Here is a 14,725-nt window from a genome sequence, read left to right as displayed (position 1 = left end):
TTCTGACATATAAGGACGAAAATATCTTCCATTTACAGAAAACGAAAAGGCAATGACACATACGCACAAATATGTACTCATTTTATTGGCTGTACATTATTCTTATTTGCACTGGAAGAGCTTTCACCTCTCCATTGTTACCTACCCTAATACTAGAACATGGTACTTCAGGTAAGGACCAACGATGGACACACTGGTACCCAAAATGCAAGATGTGGGCCAATATAATTTTCTGACCAACTTGCAATGCTAGAGGGCCCTTCCGTTAGGATACCTCACTATCTTGAAACTGCCCATGGTTTCCCTCAGTTCCTGTGGACAAATAATATTATAGTATCCTAAAACAGGCAACTGCGCATCATTTCACACTACATAATCTCAACTGATGACACACTTTGAGCATTTTAAAAATCTTCTCAGACTATCAGCTGTATCAGTTGGCTAAAAATCGCCAACATTTCAGGGACCATTAACTGTTCCCATTATCAGGGCTGTGATGTGATTGTAATTACTTTCTAACCTTGTCGTTAGGAGCCCCCGCTGATATGAATTTTGTGTGTTCAGAATCTGACACAACTGGACATGAGTGAGAACAGGATTGAGACACTGGACCTCAGTGCGCTGAACATGCTGGAATGTGTTCAATGTTCCAGAAACCAACTGACTGAACTTTCGCTCAGTGGCAAGGCACTTGTTTCGCTTATTGCAGGAAACAACAGTAAGTATCTTCTTCTGTGTTCCTATGACAGACAAGAGCCTCTTCCATAAGCAAATATATGCCATTAGAGATAAGTTGGACAAGCTACAGCATGGATTTTGGCTACCTGATATGGACTGAAAGTGCATAGGTTAAAAACATGGATTATGTATGTTCAGTATCCACCTAGATGCAAGTTTTGATTTTCGTTCTGCTTTTAGGGTTACAGAAACTGCACATCAATCCACCACCCACACATCTCAAGCATCTTGATGTCTCATAGTAAGTATCTTTTATCTTTAAGAACCTCAGTACGAGTACAAATTTCAATACACAGTGAGGTGATTTAGGTATAACAGAACTTGTTTTGACTGGATTCCAGATCACATGACAGGTTTTGTACAAGCCTCTCTGTGTCGTCCCTGTGTGTCTCACACACAAGGTTCTTATTTACTATATTGGAATTACATTAAAAAAATAAATCCTTTAAAACTGTGGTAAAAGTTCAAATGATTGGAAAGTACAACAATAAATCAAAGTTACGCTTACGAAGCCATTAAAACAAATTATTTTCATTTGTATTTCTTCACTTTATGTCATACCACTTTACTGTATTTCTATAAAAATATTTTAGACCTAAACTTTTAAGGTTTGACGCTTTTATGAACAACAAAGCATGAATATAAAACAAAACAACAACAAAAATCTCCTCCTCTTCAACATCCCATTCTTCTGCTTATTCACTAATTGAAACAGAAATTAAAATCAAGTATCTGGAAGTGTACAGAGGGTCTGCACCTTTTTACATTATAAGACTCAAATGCCTCAGTATTACGATATAATAAGTCATAAATAATGTCCTGACTTGCAACATTAGATGTTCAATTTTGATCTAATCAAAAAAATTTGTTAAGCAGCAATGAATTGGAATCACTGCCAGACTGGACTGCAAGCTGCTACCAACTGCGAGCTTTGTTTGCAAGTCATAACAAGCTACAGGTGTTGCCTGAACATCTGTTCTGCAGTGAACTAAGCTCCCTGCAGACCCTGCAGCTCAGTTACAACCGGCTGCAAACGTTACCTACAGTCATCCGGCACATTCCCTTGCAGGAATTATTCCTGCAGAGCAACAGTTTGGCTACCCTTCCTGCCAACTTTTTCATTGTATCAACAAGGTGACTAACGCTAGTCATAACCATTAAGAACAAATTGCAAATTTGTGGAATGTGAAGCCCCATACACAGGGCTCAAAAAGTTATGCTAAGTCACAATTAGAAAATATGTCTGCATTAACCTGGTAACACTGCTCCCGAACAACACTCTTGTGTTATCCCACTTATTGTGATAGCTTATCAGGTTTTATGAATCTAAGTTACACGACATAAAATGGGTTTTGCAGGCTGCGTGTGCTGAACCTGTCAAATAATCGTTTGTGTGAACTACCAAACGGATGTCATCAGGGTCACCAGCTGGAAAAACTCTACCTCACTGCTAATTGTCTTGCTGACAATTCATTGGATATCCTTGGCAGGCTTGCCAACCTCCACACACTACATGCAGCATATAATTCTATCACAACATTACCTGAAAGGTATTCATGCAATACATTGTAATAGTTTAGAACTAGACAAAATAAAGCCCAGTTGTTACATTGCAGTTAATCAGTTATGCTGATTATTTAAAGATCTTCAATTTTTTGTTTTTTTGCTTTCATTACATGAGAGTTCTTTACTCGTATGTTATCTTCATATTAATCATCTTCATGACAGACATTTTTTTGTGTATACTAACTTATACCCATCTTACTTTTTCCTTCAAGTTTATTATTCCATTCTATCTTCATCCATTTACACGAGCTTTTCATCTCTTCTTTTCAAATACTGCAGTCAAGTGACAAGAAATCCTGCTTCATATTTTGGAAACTCACGGGTTAGAGTGTCGTCTGTAGGATTTGAGGTTTTCGTGGCAGTGAGTCAGATCATCTGCTGCTGTTTTTGAAGCATTCAGCAATGCATATCCTGACAAGTACTGAATATGACAACAATACACCAAATGGTAACAAAATTTCTTGTCACAATGAAGTCACCAAAGCTTAAAAATCCTGTTGTAATTAAGGATGCATTTTAAATGGAACAAACACACTGTGTTTTCTGGGGCACTTCATTTTCACACTTGTAAATAATATATGTATTCAGCATTTTGGAAAGTATTTGGGCTATCATTTTCATAGAAACCTTTTGAAGAAAAGAGCACCATAGAATTGGTTGGTCAGTCAGTCAGTCCGCTGTAATGAGCTGTTTACTTAGTTATTCAGTATTTGTATGAACTCTCAAAGCACACGGTTTTAAACTTGTTACTGTCTGTTCCAGTTGTGTAGCTGTTTGGACTGAACTGGAGGAACTAGTAATCTCTGGTAATAAATTGCAGCATTTACCAGACAACATTATACACCTCAAACACCTGCGGGTTTTACGTATACACTCCAACTGCCTGCAGACCATACCATGCTTTGCTAAGATGACATCTCTCAAGGTACACATGTAATAAAATCTTGCTTGTAACACCTTTGCAACAAAGTTTTCTTTCACACATTTACATGTGCGCTGTGCGCATGTGTGAACTTCAACTCAGTGAAGATACGCACAGGTAAGTGTCCATTGTTTCACAGACTGTCTCTACTTCCATTACCAGAAATTACATTTAGTAGCCATAAAAGCTTCATATCTTTTATTTGGTGAAGATATGTTAAATAAATGGTCTCCTGTTATTTCAGCTGCTGAAAATTTATTATAACAAACAGCAATATGGATCCATTTTTAACAAAGCACACACTTTGAAGTCATTGTACCAAATGATATGCACTAAGAGTTAGACACTTTTGGCAACTTGTTGACCTGTTCTGGCCTCTGATGAAATTAAGGAAAATGATTACAGGTACTGGACCTAGCACACAACTGTTTGGACAGAGTAAATCTAGCAACTCTGGTTCCTCAGCAGCTCCAGTTTCTGGACCTGTCTTGTAATTCTAAGTTGTATGTGGACCCACGGCAGTTTCAAGTGTACAGGTGAGATTATATTTCACACAGACTTTATCCTTACAGTTACTAGTGCTTACACTCTTTTAAAATAATTATTATAAGAATTCCAATAGCAAAATATGATTAATATGACATTTATACAATTCACTGTTCATTCATGTCATCACCATCATCATCATTATTAAGTCAAAAAGGAGAAAATAATAACAGTTGCCTTGGCTGATTCCTTTCTTCAGTTCAAATATGTGCAGTTCCATGTGAAAACTGGGAAAACTCTAAGCTCTAGAGACCAACAAAAATAATTTAACTATAATGCATTTAGCAAGTCATTTGAGGATGTTACTTTCATATATTTTGTGTTTGTTGTTTAGAAGTCATCGTCCAATGAGCCTGGTGGATGTCTCTGGACAGAATCGTACCTGCCTTCCCTCAACCCCATACACTGGAGGAGGTGAAGATTTAGGGCCACCATGGAAAGTGGGCTTCTCTCAGACTGCAGGACAACGAGAACGGTGTGTTTCCAGTGTTAAGAGAGAAATAACAAGACCAGAATACAGTTCTTTGCCACGGTCCTTTAAAAAATGCACGCACATAACATTCGATCTTTTAGTATTATGTACTCTATTTTTCAAGCAAAGAGTCTTAAAAAATAAATTATGTTGTTTCAATGTGTATTTTAAACACAATACAAAACTGAAGAAGATATGAAAAGAACAGATTTTCCTCAGGTAAAAATGTTTTCAATGTGAAAACCCACATCGGGAGCACGAGGTTACAAGTCATGTTATGAAATTACCATCTAAGGATGCACTCCTTTCAATTTAGTACTGTCTAATATAATTATATTTCTACAGGCTTTATATTACGCAGATCCGTCTGCCTTCGTTTTGCAACATGGAAGGTCTGTTCGGTATGTTTGATGGAGGGAATAACAATGACATTCCCAACATCCTTACAAAAGCTGTGCCCCGTATGCTGCTGGAAGAGAGAACAGTCAAGGAGACAGCTAGCGAGTATATGAAATATACAATGCTTTCTGCTCACAGGTAACAGCATTTCCTCTTAGTATGGCTTTTCACTCTGTGCATTCCTTTGGTATGAGTTAAAGTGAGAGCATGATCATGTTTTATCTGTCAAAGCAGAACTGACATACTGTAGAAGTTTTGTTATTTTTCTAAGGGATAAGATGGGGTACATGGGTGTCCATTAGATTAAGTTCTGCTAAAACAGAGATTTGGAATTCAAAAATTACAGGCTCCCAGTGAAATCAAAAATAAAGAAAATATATATATATATATATATATATATCTGTCCACATAAGGGCAAACAGTTACTTGGAGATGAAAGCTAACTCGCATATATTAAACGCATCTGACAATGAATAACATCCATTATAATGAATCAAATATTGCCATATATCTTTAGACATTAAAGGTGTCTTGCATGAATTTCTGTAGGGAACTGAAAGAAACTGGACAGAAGTATGGTGTCTGCGGGACACTATGTCACATTGTCCGAACAAAGCCAAGTGGCTCATCGAATTTTCTTCCTGGAAGCCAACATCAGTATACGATGAGGGTGGCTAGTGTCGGTGAAGCTCGAGCAGTCCTACGTCGCCGTTCAGGACTAATCAACTTGTCTCAAACCACACAGACAGTAAGTAAAGTTGCTTCCACGCCATCATGTTATGAATTGTACATGAGATCAGTGCCAATTAAACAAGTATGCTTTGTCACTCTATTTCTTTTCAGAACCCTAATCATAATCAGCTAGGGTGCAGTGCCATGTTTCCACTAGTCATTCCAGATCCTCATGTTACTGAAGTAGATTTGGAAGAAACTGACGAGTTTCTGATAATTGCTAATAAGAGGTACGAAAAAGAAAAATGTTCCAATTCCAAACCACTTTAATTTAACTCTTTAATTATCCACTTGGTACTTTTGTAAGCCCTGTCTTTTTTGTCATTCTATATGCACAGGACAGAATGGAATGATGTCTGAAGAAGCCAAATTCCTCTGTCAGTCATTGATCCTATGGTGCACAATAGACTTTGATAAAATATATAGAGAATTCACAATAAAACCATCTTGATAATAATACAGTCAACTGGCCTATTAGTTTCATGCTCTATTTTTGTTGTGTCAAATTTCTTCACATATTCAGATATGAATGGTAAATAAAAATGTAACTGTTTGGATCTTTTGGCAGTCAGGTTTCCTAAATTATATCACGGTATTAAAGAACTTCTGAGTTTATCTCATTAAATATACTGAATGATGGCATTATCATTACATCAAGATAGCACTAGCATAAAAAACACTCAGTAAAATAAAATGGCAACAATAACTCAACAACTGAATATATGGAATATACTTGCAGATTTTGGGAAGTTGTAAGCATGGAGGAGGCAGCACAAGAGATTCAAGACATCAGCAATGCCATCTTAGCTGCAAAAAGGCTCCAGGACCTGGCACAGAGTTATGGCAGTGAGGAGAATCTGAGCATAATGGTAGTACATTTTGGCAACCTGACCTGTACAGATGTGGACCGGATGTTGCGAGAGCTACGACACACGGTCCAGAAAACGAAACAACAGTGCTGCGGCAACTGCTGTTTTGGGGATGGGCTCCACAAACAGAGGTACTACATACAGAATCCTCCAGATGCAGACCGTTCATCTCCAAGTGGACAGAGTGATCATGCCAGCAGTGACTGCATGGGAAGGAACCGGCTGCTGGAACAAGACAGAATGGCAACACTGTATAAAAGGAACTTAATGACATCAACACAATCTGTGCTTATGCATGAAAATGGAACCAAGAAAATAGGGCCAGCCATAGAGAGACGTAGTTACAGAGACAGCAAACGAAGCAACAGTGGTGTACTGAAGGCAATTCACAGTAAATTAGACTCATACAGCAATGGACATCTTGCAGACGCAGAAGAGGAGGAGACTGGTTCAGATCGATCAGGGACACAAGTGTCAGAGGAGCAGTTCAAATGCTGGGAGTATATGCTAGAGCAGAATACACAGCTACTGTTTGATAAGGAACTTGATACTCTGTCTAGAGGATTTAGTCGACGAGGAATTCATCGGACAGGTGCTGCATTGGACCCTTTGTGGCCTCATCCATCAACGTCACTCAGACATGAAGGGAAAGCTCTCTCCCGGAGCAGCCCACATCTTTCGGACTCAGCGGCTATGCCAGCAGTTCCATTCCTTTCCCGCCATTTTGGTAGTGCTCGTTCTTTTAATCCAACTGGACGGACATCAGTGAGGTTTGGTTCGGGACGGCAGACATTAAATGGTGGACCAAATGCAGCTTATTTTGGAAGTTTACAGAGGCTCATACCATATAACCTTGAGTACAATTTCTCAGTGATTCAGGAGAGAGGAGCAAATCAAGATTCTCTGGAGCAAGATGGCCGCATGCAACAGTACTGGGGTGTCACAACAGAATTGTGACATTGTAATACTGCTCCTATATATATGAACTGAACTTACAATTTAATTTTACTTTGTAATGTCCATCCTTATTACATTGTGGTTTAATATTCTCTATCTTAGCTGAAAAATATGAAAGTTAATACAAAAATAGTTTGAGAGAATTGTGAAAAAACAATTAAATCCTTTTTATGAAAATGTGCCACATAAAAGAATTGTGCCCTGGTCAAATTTCCCTGTTAACCATAAAACTGCTACATTTCAAAAGGCATCCATTAATATGTCTGGCTGCCCATCTACAAGCAAAAGCAACCAAATTATTGGCTAACAAGCCAGACCTATACACAATGTTGTCAAGCCATGTTAATTTTAGTTTTGTTTGGTCCAGTGTAAGGGCTAATTTACTTAAGAGAACAAATTCAGCTTTACATATCTTTTAAGTCCTCTGAAAGATTTTGATAAAACCTGAAATAGTTAATAACAGAATATGTTTCCCACATGAACATAAGATAACTCAATAGTAATAAACAAATGAAAACATAAACAAACTGGAAATGAATATGTAGCATGTAACTTGCTATTCAGACACAGCCTCCAAGAAATAGTAACACCTATTTGACATCTGGGTTAACATGCTAGTCAAAGTGATAGCAGCAGCAGCAATGGTCGGTGATAAGTGTGTGGGTCATACTGACAGACAACATGCTTCCACATACTGAGTGGATATTTTGAAATACCTATTTATAAATATGCAAAGAATAAATAAACTCACACTACATTTATTAACAATAAAAAGAATGTTACTGTTATTAGTTTTTATAAATTATAATTTGTGCAACTTTTACTTTTTGACGTACGTTTCTATTGTAACTTCAAGCTCTTCATCTCTGCCAAACACAGCAGCCGCTGACCACAGTTGCCACACGATCTTGGGTGTGGGTCTTCGTTGACTGGACACTAGGACTGTGGTTTCATATCCCACTCAAGGTATAGATGTTCATCCTTCTGTGTTGTGTTGTTCTATTAGTACACTTGAAAGTGACGAATGTATGTGTGCATAGTAGAAGGAATGTACTCATATGAAAAAGAACAAAATAAAGTGGCCAGCACTCCTGCTTTGTATTCAGGTCCTGGGTTCAAATCCCAGCCCAGAGACCAGCTATCCTGAGAGAGATTTTTCATTTCTTTCCTCATTTTCCCCAGGTAAATGCCAAAATAGTACCTTAAATTATGCCACAAATTCTTTCCATGAGCTTTCCAACTCATCATTCACTCAGCACTACACAATCTGAACTAATCACTAAATAAACAAATAATAAAACAAATTATCTCTCAAACATTGTGGGGAATACTGTGTACATAACTGTCAGAATAAAATGCTATATCTCTGGTTGCCATAAACTTTTATCTCACAATCATTAGACACTGCCAGTAAAGGATCCTGTCCTTTATTTCAAACACGGTCTGCTGTATTCAAGCAAAGTTTGTCTGATGATGAGGATTTTGAGGTTCTTAATATGTTATATATTTCTTGAGATTAACATTGCTGTAAGACCACAAAGGAAGTGAGATGAGCCAGTGAACTAACAAGGGCAACACTGGAAATTTATCACTGTTACTTTAAAACTAAATCAATTTTGATTATACAGTGAGTTCATTAGGTCCACAAAGAACCTGTTTCTGTCACAAACAATTGCACAGACAAGTAACTGCTTCAACCTGCTCCTTTGGAGTATCGCTTCCAGAATCTTTTGACTTCCTCATGACCTGAACGTGTTACTACCATGGTCCTGCGCTGAGGGTTCTGCCACGTCAGTACACCTAAATCTTGTGCATGGTCTCTTAACACTTCAAAATCAGCTTGAGAAAGAAACTGACTATATAAAATTCCTTCTGAGAAGGTAAAACGGTTGCGTTCATTTTCCCAGAGCTTGATCTGATCTACTACAGTAGGTGGGAGCACTGGAGGCCCCACGGCCACCATACGGTGATGTGCGTGTAATCGAAGAAAACCCACTATTTGTTCCGCAGTGATGCCACTCTTCAGGGCCTGACGCACCGAGTCTCGAGTCAATATTCCCACAGCAAGATTTGGAAACCTGTGAAAACATTGGGTAAGGATTGTTTATTTTTATAACAAATATACAACATGATAAATTCATATTATGTTCAAAATGTTTATGTACATTGCGACTGCAAGCATAAAAATGAATCACACAAGAAATCAGGAAAACAAAAGAAAAAATATTACTGCTACAACAAATGTATTGTACTGTCTAGAATAACTGGCAATTTTCAGTGCTGAAAATTTTAAATTATTTAATGTTACATAATAAAATAACTCAGCAACTGAACTCTTTGTTTTCAGTAAGTTTCAATAAGTTTGCATATGTATAAAACAAAATCACAGAATTCTATTTTTGAGCAAAGAAAGCTTGTATGAATGCTGTAAATTCATGTTGTTAACCTTAAAAAGATGAGTTACCAAGAAACTGACTTGCCTGTACATAAGTTCACAAAACAGGCCCAGGAGAGCCACCTGCAGGTTGGAATCTGTGTATGCATATACTCTGTAGTTGGTCTCTACAACAATGTAACCCTCTCGGTTCATGTCCAACTGAGATCTGCTTTGTCCTGATGCAATATTAAGGGCTAATCTTGTTGGATAAAAGCGCCCAGCCTTTCTCTGTAAGTCACAGTTGATAGTTGAAACGGACAATCAGACAAAATGATATACGTAAAATACGGAGTATGCACAAAGGAACACTGGTGTTTTAGATGTAAGTATTTACCGAATGTAATAAGAGAAAAAATAAAACAAAACACAAAAATAATAATATAAATTTATTGTTTTAGTATATTATTTTGATATGCAGAATGTTGCTGTCAGAAACCTGTTCAGACAGCCATTATGTTCCATCTTCATACACATCAACACAAATTCAAAGGAAGATAGCTATGTTTATGACTCATCTCTCTGACTCTGTCCATTTCTGTCAAAAGGTGAAAAGCTCCTGCTTGGTTGGGTTCTCTGGTGGAACTAGTCTCCAGAAGTAGAAACTAGCTCTGCTCAGGGGCCAAAGGAGTAGAATTTTCTTCACAAAGTGATTGAAATGATGTACATTTCTTAAGCGTTGTGAATTTAAAAAGTAGGATGATGGACAAGGTCCAAAACATAAGTTATAAACACTGAGTTACACCATCATCAGAAGAATCCTTTAGACATAACAAAGATTGTCTGTGTCAGGAATTATAAACAGACATGAGTGTCGAATTTCAAGTTCCAGTCCATCCAACAAAACACCTAGAGAAAGATGTGATATGTGATGTGCCTGCACAAACTTGGTGTGTTATGCAAATTTCTTGCACAGAATAAACAAACAAAAGTTATATGTATTTAGACAGGCTACAGAATTAAACTTTTTCACTGCTTGATGAAAATCAGCCAAGTGAACTCAACTTGAAAAATTATTCATATAAGAAAACTGTTACACTATTAACTTAATAAACTACTACTGTCACACTACCTTACAAAATACTTTCCAGTAAGTAAGAAAAATAGCTTTCAACACCTATGTGAAATACATATAGCTGATGTCAAGTTGTATATTTCTTTACATTGTCTGGAGTTCCATCCAGTGCATACAGTATAACAATTTTAAATTAATGGTTAAATATTTCATCTCACCTTGCGCTGATAGACAAGTCCAAACTCCCTAAGATGTTGCAAAAATACCAGGAGTCCATCACTCATGCCTTCTGTGCTGTAATCCTGTTAATATAATCATGCCAGGAATTGAACCCCAGTCATACAGCCCACAGCCAGACACTACACTGTATGTCTATTTACAGGATTAACATACCAACTACTACAATTCACCATCATCACAAACATGTAGCCACAATGTTAGGATTTTAAATATGAATGTAAGCAAATAATCTCCCATTCAACAATCATATTTAAACCAATTAATCTTATACAATTTATTCTGTTCTTTTATGATAGAAAAAAGAATATCCTATAGTTTTTCCTACAAATTTATTTCTGCATTTTCTATCCTAATTTATGTCTAATTTCTTGGTTAAAGTTTTGCATTTTTCATAAAGAGTGTATTGAAGAGCTGAATGAAATAGGCTAAGAATCATGAACTGAAATTTCCAGACAATTATTTAATTGCAAAGTCTGAAAACTTTGATAACTTCGTGTAATGAAGATTTGTCATCGCACACATAAACAAGCATAATGATATACCGCAATGCTACTAGAACTTGTTCTTTACCTTGCCCATAGTACTAAAACTGAGTTGGAAAAGGAATGTTAGACAATCCACAAGATCCAAGCCACGAGACTCCACAGTATCCAAGTACTGGAGGATGAAGTACCACACCTGAGATGGTGTATCCAGCAACAGAAATTGAAACCCTTCCCGTGTGATCACTGGGCTACCGTCATCTTCATCACTGTAATAATAGCAATTCCAGTTAGTGTGCTGTGTTTCAGAGTTCTAAAGATTTTAATACCATCCACACTATTAGCAGAAAGATTTAGAACAAGCATCATACAAATTTAGATGGCAGGTAATCATTCACCAATTACTGCAACCACAACAGGTACTACTGAAGGCAAGGAATCAGAAAGTACTAACATGCAGAGCGTATTCAATGGTAAAAGTTTATATAAAGTGTCACAAATAACAGTCAAGTAGTTTCTGTAACACACTGTCTATAAGTGAAAGAGTGTAGGCATTCACAAAGTTTTCTACAGTTCTAAAAGAAAAATTCTATTCATTCAGAGAGTTACTTTTGAAATAATTCTCAACTTGTTTTTTTTTCAGTAAGAGAAAGAAAAAGAAATTCATGCTTTTGGGTGATCTAGTTTCATCATGTAACTACGCGTGAAATGCTGTTTATTAGTGGCTGACTGCAAAATTGCTTTAAAAGGACAGCATCTTTCATTGGATAGTTATATGCACCAGTTGTTCCTAACTTACAAGTTTTTACAACCGTCCAGTCAAATTAAAAAAAACAACAACTAATTTTTAAAATAAAATATGCATCAAATTATTGTGACCATTTCAAGAGGCCTGCAAATTGTTTCAGATAGGGAATGGAAAAGCATCAAGACGGGTTTGGTTCCAATAGAATGATATTCATACCAAGTTCCATGAACATTAGTCAACTAATTTTGTAATACTGATGTCCATAACTAAATCAGGAGTTGGACAGATGAACATTCAAGAAATTTCTTGGGTTCCAAAAAAGGACTCCTTTACCTTTCAATGTACTTTTCAAATACATTCTTCCTTATAAGTAAGAAAGTATGAAGTCAACTGACCGTTTCATAAGGCCAGCATGAAGGAGGATACGGACAGCATCAGCCGATATCCCCTCCTGCTGTTGTGATCCCACCATGTAATGCAACACACACTCCCATCGTTCCATAGCGTAGCTGTCCAAGTACGGAATGTCACGCGGTTTGCTGTCAGTTTCCAGTTGTGATGACATGCTCCATGGCTTTCCTCTAAGAACAAAACAATTTTTGCAACAAATTTACTAATAACCCTTTTGGATCCTGAGTACACAGCTGTGCAATTAAGGATGCTATTCATTTACCATCACATCTCACATAAAGGCATCTGAATTCCACAATGCACAAACAGTCTCTATCTATGTGAGGAGTCTGAGTTCATTTCTGAAACAGGAATGCAGCATAAGCTAGGGAAGGAGGAAGACTACATGGTTTGAAGCATATAATTCTTATCATATTAACACAACTGCAATCCCACCTATAAGTAAATAACTATAATCCTATAAAACTAAGTAAAATCAACACAAAGTTTATATAAACACTATTGCTGCCATACAACAGAAAACCAGCCTGTAAGAACTACTTAGTTCTGATCATGGACTTAGTTCATTGATAGGGAAAGGATCAATATTCCTCTACCATCTGAATCTTGGTCTTACAACTAGCCTCTTGAGGCTAAAAGTTTCATACGTGCCCATGGTGAGCAGATAATATAAAAACACACAATGATGAAACATTCAATGAAAGGCATTGGAAAACAAAGTAGCTGCATGACCTTACCCTCCCAACAGAGCAATCTTCATATTCCTTTTAAAGGCAGAGTTCATAATCCATCCCGGAAGTCCACCAGGTATAGCCGCCTCCTGCCATACACGGAGACTACTCAACACTTGAGCCACTTCATTGTGTTCCCTGAAATATAATAATGGATAAATGTAATGATTAACAGACTCAAAAGTTGCAATGGTTGTTCATGTCTGTTAAACAAAAAAAGAATCATTTTAAAAAACTTAAAACTAAACTAACCATACCTCCACACTAAGCATATAGACTACAGCTTCAAACTGTAGTTGACTAACTTTTGCAAGGATTTATTAAAAACCTAATTCCATTAATGTTCCTTTGACCACAGAAATGCCATATACAGACATGTTGAAGCCATTAATACATTATTGTTGAAGGTTACATCACAAACATATCAAATGGAATCTTCTCTCTGCTTTTGCAAACAAAGAAACAAAACAACCACTAACAGGAACATCAGTCACCTATCCCAAAAACCACAACAAACCTATCACTTAAAGAAGTAACATGCAGTTACTAAATATATCAATATGCAATTATAGACAGACTAATCCCTTGTATGATACTTACTTCGAATATGCTTGTGAAACCCATGAAGCTACTACAGCTTGTGGAACTGGCTGTTCAACGAAGAGTATTCGGATAACATAATGCTGTGCTATTTCTGGGAGTTCTCTGGAAAATATTGAACACAACAAAGCAATGGAGTAAAACAAATTTAGGTAAACAAACAGGTCTTTGATCTGAACAATTTACTTTGTAATTATACATTAAGTTACGTAACTGGAATGATGATACTGATAATATAAAGTAATGCCGGAGTAATTAAAAAAAATCTACCATAAAAGTAAATAATCTGATACAACACCTGAGTTCAATTTTCACTTGCCCAAACGTTTAAAATTTATCTATGCTTTATCCAAAGCAAATATCTGCTATACAAATCCATTAAATCTGAGCCAAGAAACTTTCACACTAGTTTCATCTTTCTTCTTGGGGGGTTTAGGATTCTACATTATTACCAACCGAAAACCACCGTACTTAGCACAAAATCTTCACAAAATTACCACAAATAACAATTTAATTTTGGAACTGCTAGACTATTTCCGAAGAAAAAAACCGTGGGGAAGTAACAGCTGCATCTTGCTTTCATAATGAGTTATAAAATAACGTAGCATATAAAGTGTGGTTATGTTACAAAATAAATATACACCTGTACACTGCTAAACACGTTGTTGGATGATTATACAACCTATCCAGAATTTCTGTTGGAAGGGTCTTCAAATAATCATGTAGGTTTTTACACTGTAAGTTCTTTGACTGGAGTGTTATTTTAATTACTTTGCTTGCTTCTGCCATCGGTTTATCAGTCACTTCCACTTAAAACCGATATTCAATATTCAACTGCCACAGAGTACTAAATAGTCATCTGT

At 36.8% G+C, this 14,725-nt stretch overlaps 2 protein-coding genes across 6 annotated transcripts in view; one reads left to right on the top strand and one right to left on the bottom strand.

The window, feature by feature from the left end:
- The window catches only part of Phlpp (PH domain leucine-rich repeat protein phosphatase), a 27,525-nt gene extending 19,177 nt beyond the window's left edge, over positions 1-8,348 (top strand). For all 5 annotated transcript variants that reach the window (XM_087357674.1, XM_022070069.2, XM_022070073.2 and 2 more), the window contains 11 exons: positions 565-718; positions 919-979; positions 1,615-1,872; positions 2,097-2,288; positions 3,067-3,229; positions 3,632-3,762; positions 4,107-4,247; positions 4,590-4,781; positions 5,193-5,391; positions 5,487-5,605; positions 6,115-8,348. In XM_087357674.1, the coding sequence (XP_087213800.1) occupies positions 565-718; positions 919-979; positions 1,615-1,872; positions 2,097-2,288; positions 3,067-3,229; positions 3,632-3,762; positions 4,107-4,247; positions 4,590-4,781; positions 5,193-5,391; positions 5,487-5,605; positions 6,115-7,201 (2,697 nt within the window). In that variant the 3' untranslated portion in view covers positions 7,202-8,348. The remainder of the gene's footprint in view (positions 1-564; positions 719-918; positions 980-1,614; positions 1,873-2,096; positions 2,289-3,066; positions 3,230-3,631; positions 3,763-4,106; positions 4,248-4,589; positions 4,782-5,192; positions 5,392-5,486; positions 5,606-6,114) is intronic.
- mrn (general transcription factor IIH subunit 4 marionette) lies at positions 61-14,725 on the bottom strand. The gene is made up of 8 exons (XM_087357699.1): positions 14,506-14,725; positions 13,863-13,967; positions 13,269-13,400; positions 12,516-12,701; positions 11,461-11,641; positions 10,869-10,952; positions 9,682-9,866; positions 61-9,279 (listed from the first exon to the last, which is right to left on the bottom strand). Exons 1-8 carry the CDS (start codon positions 14,649-14,651, stop codon positions 8,895-8,897), a joined length of 1,404 nt encoding a protein of 467 aa, XP_087213825.1. The 5' UTR covers positions 14,652-14,725; the 3' UTR covers positions 61-8,894.

The sequence above is a fragment of the Zootermopsis nevadensis genome, unplaced genomic scaffold, assembly GCF_977971745.1.
Source record: "Zootermopsis nevadensis isolate Lab colony 2312 unplaced genomic scaffold, Znev_1.0 Znev_ptg000028l, whole genome shotgun sequence".
NCBI lineage: Eukaryota > Metazoa > Arthropoda > Insecta > Blattodea > Termopsidae > Zootermopsis > Zootermopsis nevadensis.
Note: the sequence above shows the minus strand (reverse complement) of the source record. Positions and strands in the feature narration are given on the sequence as shown.